This window comes from Labrus bergylta, chromosome 1, assembly GCF_963930695.1.
Source record: "Labrus bergylta chromosome 1, fLabBer1.1, whole genome shotgun sequence".
Lineage (NCBI taxonomy): Eukaryota > Metazoa > Chordata > Actinopteri > Labriformes > Labridae > Labrus > Labrus bergylta.
The window spans coordinates 14,142,166-14,154,321 of record NC_089195.1 but is presented as its reverse complement, the minus strand read 5'-3'; the positions used below and the strand labels follow the sequence as shown (position 1 = coordinate 14,154,321).

The window sequence follows — 12,156 nt, the reverse complement described above, 5'->3', positions numbered from 1 at the left end:
TGACCTTAAGGATTTTTTATCTATCTATCTCAAATCGCTGTGAATCTTTCACTTTCTCACAATCCAATCCAGATTTCATTTCCTATTCAAACCAATTCCAGAGAAGAAGAATCTGTGAAGTATTATTTGACATTTAAAAGCTCAATAGAACGTGTTCAAGATAATTAGGGATGTTCCCAGCTGACTAATATCCAAGTTGGTTAAAAGGAAATTTAAATTCTGTCTTTTACCAGCTAGTCTAAAGGTTAGTAACACTCAAAACTTTATTCAACTTTATCTGCAGGTAAAGAAGTAATTTGGAAAACCTACGTACAATTTTCTCCCAAACTGCGCTGCTCCTACTAGATGCTATTTGTTCACAGTGTTTGTTTACATCCAGGCAGTAGAGTGAAGAGAGCAGGCCCATTAACCAGAGCTACAACCAGTCTATGACTACAGCCTCGACTAGTGACCGGCAGCGTTTAGCTGTCTAGTCATTCTGGTGCCGACTAGCGAGGAGGGTGATTATGTCTAACTGTTTACCTAATTGCGGGTCAAGTTTGAATCCATCTTTTCCCACATCCCTACTCTCTATAATCGTGACAAAATACCAAATCAAACCTGAACCACTCTCACGTGATTGCTGAATTCATCTTTAGCTTCACTTTACTGTTGGTGTGAAACATGAAATATGATCACACATTTCTATTCTCCCAAAGCTGCAGCATGACTGCTCTATAAGATTGACTGACTTTTTTAAAGATGCTCTTCTCCTGTGCATTTCATGTCCATACTATTTATAATGTCGCTAACAAAGAAAGATCACATCATTACTGCATATTAAAACTCACTGCAAACCTGATTTATGCTTTCTTTTCATAAGCCAGGATCATTACTTGACTAACTCTCCTGAGTCAGTGTAGTTTACTGTTTTTTTTTATTGCTTCTGTCTTTGAAGAAACGTTTATACCAACTCATTATTGGTGTGTTACTATTAAACTGGCTTGTTTTATTCCAGTACTGTCACTTGAAAAAATCTAACTCTTATTATTTTTAGTTAAATTTGAAATAAGCATTTTACTTTATTCAGCCGAAACACAAAGAATGGACCTCCTCCTCACTGAGCACCTTCCTTGTCTCTCTCTTATCTCAGACCTGTCTGAGTGGCTTCATTCAGTAACACACTCAGGGATTTAATTCTGCCCAATGAAAGGTTCCTGTAGTTCTTCTTCTTCATAACAATGGCCTGTTTCCCTGGAAACAACTTGTTAACACTTGATAACTACAATTGGCCTGGTAGCTGGTGAGGTGCCAGTCCACTTCCTGAGCATTGCCGAGGTACCTTTGAGCAAGGCACTGGCCCCTAAAATACTGCTCTGGGGTGCTTGCTGTGGGCACACCCTCACTCTGAGACCTCTCCATTAATGCATGTCCACAGGATCCATGTGTGTATTCCGGCCTATATTTGTGTTCATGTTCATTAAACAGAGAGTAAAACTGAATTTCCCCTAATGGGATTTATAAAGTATAACTTATTATTAACCACTCCACCTCTCGTCCCCTGTCCTGTACTTTCCTCTCGTCTCGCCTCATTTCACCTCGTCTCGTCTCCTCTTGTCTCGTCTCGCCTCGTCTCGTCTCCTCTTGTCTCCTCTTGTTTCGTCTCGCCTCCTGTCCTGTTCATTGGTTCTTGGTAGATGTAGACAGTCCCCAAGTGTTGTTCCTTCAGGCAACTCCTAGGCTATGTGCCATGTTGTTCCAGGATGAAGTGACCTTAAAGAGTGAAAGTGCTTATCATACTACGGGAGGTAAAGTGTCAGAGTATTAAAGTGCTGGAGTATTGCACACGATTATGAGGTACTGGTGTAAATCACACATTTGCCGTGGAGCCTGTAACTGTAAAGTGCTGGTGTTATTGCACACAGCCCTATTGCAATGAGTTTTCATTTACAGACATGTATCTGCAATTCTGTATGGTCTCCTGGAATGATCGGTTTTCCAGTTTGTTGGAAGGATGCATTTCTTGCCCCAAAGAAGTCCTTAATAAACCCTTCAGACTTGTTGAAATTCTGAGCTGCATCTTACCATTAAAAGTTCCTTGTTGGACTGAATACTTTGAATTTTCTAAATCCTTATTTAACAATCTGAAGATTTTGATTTAAATCGTCCTTCATGTCTCTAAAAAGCTGATGGAGTCATAAAGGCTCTGAGTTACATTTATTCTTTTTTTTTTTTCACTTAAAAGTTCGAGTACATTCAGTTCTGGTATTTTTCAACAGAACATTTCAGTCGTGCATTTGAGCTGAGAGCAGAGTTATGCTGGAGTCAGGATGACAATCTTTTTCCTTAACTCATTATTTCCTGACTGGAAGAAATGCAAAGACGTTCTGACTCTGTGTGCTCTCATTCAAACGTCTAAGTCAGTAGCTGATAGGGCTGGGTATTTCCCACAACCCCACAATACCATACATATGGTGATATACTTTGATTTTGAATAATGACCATGTCCTACACAGAGTTCACTACAACAGCTGTTCTTTATTGTTGAAAATAACAGCAAAGGCATATTAAGGATCCTATAACTAAAACAGTTCACTTCAGGTCCTCAGACATCGTCAAAATACGTTTAAATATTTTAACCCTAGAGCGATGGTCGCTTTCAGCGAGCACATGACGATATATTGCTGTAAAGATTTTTTGAGTACAGCTCTAGTAACTGATAGACTCAGCTGACTCGCTCTTTTGTGGGATCAGTGTTTGCTCTTGTCCGCTCTTAACATGTGTAACATCATCATATGACTGTTTCCTTACAGCCGTTTTTACGATCCTTATCGTGTCAGTGTTGAAGTATTTACAATGTGACAGGAGTGTAAACAAAGAAGGGGGGGGCTGTCTGTGTGTCACTGAGCTGCATAACCTGCATAAAGATGTTACTGTACAACACGGCAGCATGTACTGTAAATACAAATCATGAGCTTTCTCCATACATGCACTCCCGAAAATGTCGAGAACATTTCAGGACAGATCGAGCCTGATATTGTCCTGAGTTGCTTTTTCACACTCGTCCCTCACTGCATGAAGTATTCCCTTGTTGACGAGGGAGGCCATGATGTAAAGAGACCCTGAGGATATTGAAGATGGCAGATGAAACGACAGAACATGACACTATAATGACGAGTTGAAAAAACATACTGACAATCAGAGTATGAAGAGTATGAAGCTACTTTATTACCTGCGCACAGATCACACCAGTAGGGAATCTTTCGCACGATATAAGCATGATCCACACCAACCTTTCACTCGCAGGGAATTCTTCCAGAATATTTCCTGCTGCGTTCACAACGATCAACTCACCCCGACATCACACTGAAAGTTGAACTAGAGAGGGAGCTGACAGGAAAAAGTGTTGGTAAAGAAAGGTAGGTTCACACATGCAGCTCACATACACTCGTTAAAGGCAGGGTAAAGTAGCATTCCACCAGTGCTCCGTCTGCACCCACCAACTCCCCTCTTTGCTTTGAGTGTGGGCTAGAGCATGCAAGGGGTAGAGAGCGAGCAGGGAGACAGGGAGGCGTGTGATTGGTTCATCAGATTGGTACCTCGTGGCAGACATTGGTTGAAGTTTTTACAGGTTTACAACTGCTACAGATTACAGATTTTCTTTGTTCCTTTTTCAGAGAACATGAGTTTTTAATTTCTGTCAGGACCTAAAGACAATTTCAACCAACATCTTAAAGGGGTCATATTATGCCTTTTCTGGTTTTATATGCTCTTTAGTGTGTAATGTGTCCTGTGCATGTTTAGGCACATCTATTTGCAAAAATTCAAAGTCCGCGGAAACGCGGCTTCTCCTACGTCCTCCTGTTAGCTGTAGCATTAGCTGCATGTAACGCTGGGTTCTAGCTCCCCCTCGAAGAAATTTTGCCAGTGTGACGTCTTGTCAGTGTGATATCACTGATCTAAGTCCATTGGCTTGTTGTGGCAAACCCAGCAGCTCATGTTGTACGCCCATTAACTTCTGTAGCACGCACACGATATGCTGTAGCCTGCGGTAGCACAGTAGTGCTAAGGTGCTAATGTTTTTGCTCCCCTCTGAGCCAAAGTGGCTGCATTCCCAATATGGTAAAAGGGGCGTGACATTTCCATTGCAGAGCGACTGACCAATTACGGCAGAGCCAACAGGCCGACCAATAAGATCAGACTTGGCACAAGTGGGGACTCTGAACGTGGACACTTCAGAGCCTTAGAGAGAGAGTCAGAAGCGAGCCGGTGCATGGAGCAGCAGTACATGAAAACACACACTTTTTTCGAACTTTAGCTATTGTGAACATACTTTAGTAGGTACATAGATTAAATATACGAACCCCAAAAAGGGCATAATATGACCTCTTTAAAACGAGTATCTGGAAGAAATTGAACAATTTCAAACGGGGATTACAATCCTTTGTCAAAGCTCTTTCCATTTCCCGTTTTGTCCCCTGGGGATCTAAATGTGTTCCTTTGAATGATTTCATCTCTTCCTTCATGGCCTCTCAGTCATTGCTTGGACAGTCCAGAAAAGAACCACGGGGATTAATGGCTGATGATCTTTTGTCAGGGGAATCGCAGCGGGCTGCAGTGCCTTCAATCCAAAAGCTCTCTTCAACACAGTTGCTTTGTACAAGAGGGGACATAAATTACACCTCCAAACTGAGAACGGTCAGATTAAATCATCCCCTTTTTCCTCATTTCCCACCTGTAATCAAGGGAGACTTCAGGACATTGGTGCCATGCAGTGAATACTGGAACCTGAGAGAATTAAATGATCTGCCTTGGTGGGAATAAAAGAAGGTCTTTGGGCTTATAAAAGCGATTTTTCTGTGTCTGTTGTGCGGTAAGGTAATAAGTATTGATTTGAGACCCCTCTCACATGCAGAGCGTGAGGAGATTATTAGGTCAGAGGTGGACAAATATTACCAGTTATCTAAAAAAGAAACTTTAAGGTGGCTGTTGAAATGAGATTTCTTTCAGGATGGAAGAAACATGTCTCATCTTTAATTGCTTTAGACTGAATTGTTTGTCCCCAAAGTCCCAGTTTGAATCTAATAGCTTCAATAAGCAACAGCTCCTCTTAGAAACTGACCACCCTGACGCTCTTTCTTCTCATTCTGCCTTTTTTTTTTATAGCAGCTCGGTAGCTTCTTAATGCTTTGCAAAGATAAAAAAAATACTTGATTCATCGACTAATAAAAACTAAACACTGTAAAAACACAGTGCGTTATTCTGTGGGGGTCTTACAGTTATTGTGATGTTAGCCTGCAGCGGTTGCCACCTAATGGACATGGTGTCAGAGGTGATGTACGTGTTGATTTCCAAACACGACTGCAGGGACGACTGATCACAGCCAGCTGAGCTCTAATGAGACCAGCAGAAGTCGACCAGTTTCGACCGCCTTCATCTGAGGCCTCCGCTGACCTGCCTCTTTATCTCACTCTGAGTCTAGCTCACATTCAAACCTCCTTCTTCCTTTAAATCTTTTTTTTTTTCTCTTACATATTCTTAACAAGCAAGCGAGGCCCCTTAAAGAGATCTTTGGAGAAAATACTAATTTAACTGCGATCATGTCACAGGAAATTGTTGTCCCAGCCAGAAAACGTTAGAAATTGACCAATTAAACTCGAGCTGCAGGCCAAGTGGTAAACAGGAGGGTCATCATCTGCACATAGAGCCCCTCTGGGTCCATGTATCCTCCTGCTACCTCTCCCTTTCTGCAGCTGACATCCACCCTGCATCACCTTCTTTTGCTCTTTGCGCCTACAACGCCCTCACAGCACACATATAAATGCCTGGCTTTAAATGCTGAATTTGCTCATTTTTGCGACACAAATGTGAATTTCTGTTGACTTTAGTCAGTGCCTATGTTTTAGGGCTTTCACACTTGCAGAACATTTTTCAGACTTCACCCGGAGTTTATTCCTGCCTGCCTGCTGGTATTTTTCCGCAGCAAGTCCAAGTGAGCTGATGTGAGAAAGACAGCAAGATTTAGTAGAATTCACCTCAAGTCACTTTTATATATTTATATATATATATACACATTTCTGTGCTTTTTGTGCATTTAATGGAGAGATAGGACAGTGGATAGAGTTGGAAATCAGGGAGAGAGAGTGGGGAATGACATGCGGGAGAGGAGCCACAGGTTTGATCCGAACCTGTGCCGCCCGCTTGGAGAGCTACATGGGGCCGGCGCACTAACCACTGCGCCCCTCAAGCCACTTTTTCACGAGTGGGAGGTGACGTTTATTTCCTGTGACCGGTGCACGGTGCATAGAGTGTATGCACAAGACCACTCTGTCTCTGTGCATGTAATTAAACGGCTGCATTATGTTTTTCTGTTCTCCGCTCATGTTGATGTTGTGATTCAACTGAACTACACATAGCATTGATAAAAAGGCAAATATTCCCATTATAGCATCATATAGTGAATGGAGTGTTTATGTGCAAACAGGTTTTGACTGAACTCTTCCTTTACACAAGTTTGTAAAAATGAGGGGACAGAAGTGGGAGCTGAGGGAGGTGTGTCTGAACAGAGCATTGCTTTGATCAGAAAATCTGCTCTGAAAGTTGCTAAGGAATCATTTAATCATTTATTCTGCTAGCTGTGCACATCCCTAGTTTCAGACAAATTCTTATGTCTAACCTCCGACAGGTAACGATGAAGTGAAGCGTTGGTCAAGATGTCACCAATCAGTGTTTTTCCACCAACAGAGTTTTCTTCATTAAATCAAATATTTTCAGATCTTTGGAATTCCTTTTTGTCAGAGTTGACCGCTGCTGTTGTTGAGCATTAACAGACTCTGACATGAGCATCTCATGCAGTGAGTATCATCAGAAACGTCTCAGAGGTTTGGTACACGCTGTGCTGCCTGTTACGTCTGTGGTAGCCTTTGTTATTTCTTTGGTCCTGAAAGGCTGAAACTTCTCTCAGCGCTCTGGCTGTAGGATGAACAATGAGGCTGAGAAGCAGTACAGATTGATGAGCTGTCTGCTTCGTATGTTGGCGGTTGCGTGACTTATGGGTCATGGTTGAAAGTCGGTTATTGACTGACTTATTATTGACTTATTCGAGGAGACATGAGGGGTGTTAGGGCTGAGCTGTGGCGGTGTTATATATCCGGAGGGGTTATATGGATTATCCATCACTACATTTGGATACCAACATACTCTTGCTCTGTCTGGTCTAGTATCTCGTCAAACTATGCTTTATGTTTACATTTTATTTTTCAGACTACTGATTGGAGCATTTTTCAATACAGAAGTATTTTTCCCACAGTGCTGCCGTTGTGAAATCTTTATAACTTCAGTCATTGTGCCGAAGATTACAGCAATGATGGAAGATAGAAAATGGAGATTTTTGTAAATGACCGGCATGTGTTCGCTTAGTCCTTTCAGCTCCCAAAAGGTGTTTACATCCATCATCTGCCAACCATATGAATTACGTCTTCATAATCTACCAGGTATGACACTCGTTCAGTTGGGAATGCTCCCGCTTTGCAACTTCCAAAGGTCATCTGAAGGTGTTGCTCAGAACAAACTCGCTTTGTTACCACGTCTAACCGGTATAGTGGCGTACATTCATACATCTATGTTTGTGACTCCAGTGCAATATCGCTTTTTACCAGAATCCCACTGTGACGTCACAAGGAGAGCAAATTTAAAACAGAGCATTTTTCTCTGTGTTGACTTATGCAAACCACAAATAAAGGACTGGATGGGTTTATTCCGATTTTGTGTGTCATTGGCCCTCAGGTTACCCAAATATATATTCAAAAACACTGTAAAAGTGGATTTTTCACTTTCATAATATTTCACCTTTAATGTGTAATTATAGTCCTATAATTAAACACTGGTAACAAAAAAGAATACAACAACATAAGAACCATACATTTATTGAATGTAGTCATTTATGACAAAGGTTAGAAGCAGAATACATGTAGTTTCCATGTATCGACTTTAACACTGAGTGGACATACTAAACATAATACATTATACACTTCTGAAATCCACTGCTGAAGCGGACGTGAAACACTAAAATCATCATCAAGGTTCCGGGAAAAATCCATCGTATCATTGGTGCAACACAAACGACCACTAATGGAGTCTACTCAGGCTTACTCAGCGCTGAGTGAAGACTGTTGAAAACTGTTGAAAACCATCAATTCAGAAGCTTTCATCTCACACCGCAAGTGTCGACCTTGAAAACATTAAGTCCTGAAGAAAGGGGAGGCATGCTTCTGTCTGTCCAAATGAAGGAGGTGTGGAAAAAACACTGACTAACATCTTTGAGGAAGAAGTGACACTCAGAGACTGAGCAGCGAGAATCTATTATATTTTCATGTCCCCCCCTCCTTCTCTCACTGTCTCGTCTTGGTGTCAGACGGCTTTGAGAGCCAGTCACAGGCGCCGTCCTCCACTTTGAGTCGGCTGCAGACTCGCCTAGCTGCACACCGCGGTGCGTTGAGTGACCTGACACTTTGGCCACGAGCGTGACACTGTGTGCTCGTGCAGATGTATTCAGCTGTGTGCATCTGTTTGTGCTCCATGGTCAGTTACTGTGTCACTTTGCAAACGTGGTTGTTTGTTGTTGGGAGTGCTTTCTGTGCATGCAAAAGTAAAGTGTGTGTGTGTGTGAGAGTATGTGTATTTGTGGTGTTTGTCATGTCAGTGAGGAGGTGGCACTGTACTGAGTAATAAGAGCAGTCAGCCTGCAGGCAGGACGGCCATCTGGACACATGATAAGAAGCCTGGCCAAGACATCAGTCAATTTTTATTCATTTGTTTTGTTATCAGAGCTCTCTCTCTCTCTCTCTCTCTCTCTCTCTCTCTCTCTCTCTCTCTCTCTCTCTCTCTCTCTCTCTCTCTCTCTCTCTCTGTCTATTCTACTCAAGGAGAATACACTTTTTAAAATAAATTTCCTCCTTTGTGTGTTATCTTGTCCTCCACCTGTCTGTCTGTGTATATATAAACCTTCTTAAATCTCCTTTCTCGTCTGTTTTTCTCTCCTGCAGTTTGCTGTTTTGTGGTCCACAAGAGGTGCCATGAGCTCGTCACGTTCTCCTGCCCCGGGGCGGATAAAGGGCCCGACACAGACGTAAGTAACCAGAGCCCAGCTGTTGCCTATCATTATACTGAAGCACACATGCAGCGTCAGCGCTATGCTCTCACATCAACCAGGCCTGCCTCTTCTCCTGGACGCACACTCGCTCTCTTAGCCCGCCTTAAAGCTGCCGCGCATCCTTGTTGTGTTATGATACGCTCTTTCAGAGGAGACGGAGAAAAAGTGGCTCATCACTTTCAGACACAGAGAGAGAGAGCTGCCAGATGTATAGAACATAGTTTAAAATATTGACAAAATGTGTAGATGGGTTGGAATGATAAAAAGCTGCTCTTTATTCTGATCTTGATAAAAATACAAAAAGACACACACTAGATATGGATATCTAAAAGTCTGTAAAGTCTGGAATGTAAGTACATGAGACACGGTCTGTTTTGGGGGTCTTCAAGAGTGAAGAGAGGTTTAAACTGTCTACCATTGTGTTCAGCGTCGTGCAGTTTCTGTGCAGCTGTGTTTTTCTTACCATCTGTTATCTCCCTGTGGAGTTTGCAATCCTGCTAGCTACAAGGACGATAGTTGAGCTCTCAGCCTAGCGTAAAGTTCAGTGTGAAGTCCACAGCCTGAGGCCAGTTTTCCTGGTGTTGTGCTGCCCACCTCCTCTGGTCACTGGTCACTGGACTCTTTTCAATCAAACCAGCGCTCCACAATAATTATTTACCGCCTAACCTTTAAATGCAGGACCTGATGAGGGAGAAAAGTTTCCTCCACCAGAAATACACAATGAATGGTGACACATTATATATAATCCCATCAGGTCCCGTGTGATAGGTGCGGCTGCACTTGGGGTCATGACAGCGCATGTCTCAGCATTTTAGACCGCCATGTAGGATCTGTGTGTGCCGTCTGCGCTGTGCACTCTAGAGCTGATATCTACGCAGGCAACATCACCAAGTCATAAAACTTCAAGAGTCCGAGAGAGTTGACAGAATTTCAAACTCAACGCTGCAAAAAACAAACAAACAAAAAAAAAACGCTTGCAAGATTTGTAAAGTGTCATTTTTAAAGCGGACCTTGCTTATGTTGGGAGCCCGTCACGGTTTGAGTGTCTCTCTTTTCAGCTCTTTCACAGTCAACTTAACAGTAACGCAGCGTTTTTTCTCTCATTTACATTTTCAGTCCCTGACCTTCAAACCTTTCACTTTCATCTCTTTTCTTCCTCCACTCCAACCACTACGCAGAGGAGCAAACTCCCGTTACTATAGTAACCAGGCTACACATCATCTGTCTTACGTCAAGGCTAGTTATGGCTTGAATTAAGATTTTTAACGGCGTATTTTGAGTTTGAATTCAACATTTGGTAGCTAAATAAGAGCCGTTAATTGTGCAAAACATGATCTGATAAGTCGACTGATCGTTGGTTAGTTCCTGCCCTTCTCGGAGAGGAGCCATTCAAAGACAGCTGGTCAGATGTTAAATCCAGTCCCCTCATGATTCAATCACAGCAGCAGCAGCAGGTGGTTAATTCAATTCATTCAATGTTCATGTTCCAGGAGAGAGAGAAGTGATTCAAATGTTCCACGTAGTGACTCATTGTTTCCAAACGCTTCTGAGTATCCCCTCTCTCTAAAAGTGGAACCCCAGTCGACATTTTTCATTCAGGTTAAAAATTTCTGAAAATCAGACTGTGACTTTATCTCACGCTGACCGTGACCTCCATCCTCAGAGGGGTCATGGAGTTCATATTGTCCCCCCGAACACTAATCATAGGAGTAAAGTCGATCTGCGGGTTACTCTGCCGTTATCACCGACCTGCTCCGGCCCAGAGACAGATAAGAAACGTAGGAGCTGTGGACAAAACCAACGTATCTACATCTTTGTCGGTCGGATCTGGAGATACACGATGGAAAGAGGAACTCGATCAAACTTATCCAAAATGTCTCTTAACACACGGTACCGTTCTCATAAAACAGCTTCATGATGGCATTTAAAAATGAACATTGTTAGTGCTGAAAAGGTCTCAAAGAAAAAGTCATGCAGAAAAATTCATCACTCAATATTGAACTGGATCGTGTTTCCCATTCGCCCCTTCAGCTCCAGCTTTGTGCCATCAGCCGCAGCTAACCGGCTCGCTAAGTGTGAAACTCCATTTACATGCCTGATTGGCTGCCGAGCATGCGTGGCCTCCAGAGTGTTACGGCAGCACCGCCTGGCCTCTGTAACTGGAGATATGTCAGTGTGTCATTCAAGATCTTCAACCCAAACTCTTAAAATAGAGCTAGCCGCGGATGACACGGGAGCCGTAACAGCAGAAAATAGTCCGAACCGAGGGGAGGCAGACAGAGCAGGGTCAGGGTTAGACAGAAAGTTGACCTATTCATGACCTTTGACATTTTTGTGATCCTTAGTTTGACAACATTCTTTTGCACTGTAAATAGAAGTACATCTTTAGATCCAACAAAGGATATTACTGCTGTGGTAGAACTGTGCCTGCAGAAAATCAGCAGAAAGAGAAAACCCTCCGAACCTTGGGACGAGAGCAAATAAAAGAGACTTTCAGAAACTGTTGAGTTGCTAAGTCACCCAGTTTATTACATGCAGCATGGAGAGAAGTTCAGCTATGCGTACAGGATACACAAAGTAAGTTCTCTGCCCGCTCTTGGGGCGTACAATCTTTATATACTTGAGCATATAGTGTGATCGAAACATACAGAGGAGGATCAAAGAAACAGGTGCAGCTTTATCTGTGTCAGCACCTTGTGGTCAGTGTATAAATATGTGAATGTAGCAGTAACTTGTCCTTGAGAGTTTAAAAAATAGTCCTTATAAGGAGCTGTTGTTGAGTCTGTGTACGTGAGATAAAACACCTGTGGTGAGGTGAGTATCGTGCAAGGTTTGTGTGTTGCAGTGGTCATATAAGGACACGGTGCATGTATACGTGATATGTGTAATGCTATGTGTAATGCATTGGATCAGTTAATGAGCAAACATAAAAGTATAAAGAATATAAGATTCCACACTGCTTTTGTGGGTGCTAAATATGCAAATGAGCAAAAAAGACAGCGTTGAATCGACGAAGTACGCACAAA

The 12,156-nt window shown here is 42.5% G+C and overlaps 1 protein-coding gene across 2 annotated transcripts in view; it reads left to right on the top strand.

Moving 5' to 3' along the window:
• prkcaa (protein kinase C, alpha, a) overlaps positions 1 to 12,156 on the top strand; it is a 159,809-nt gene that overhangs the window by 47,729 nt on the left and 99,924 nt on the right. For both annotated transcript variants that reach the window (XM_065954545.1, XM_020640661.3), the window contains exon 3: positions 9,024 to 9,106. In XM_065954545.1, coding sequence (XP_065810617.1) covers positions 9,024 to 9,106 — 83 coding nt within the window. The remainder of the gene's footprint in view (positions 1 to 9,023; positions 9,107 to 12,156) is intronic.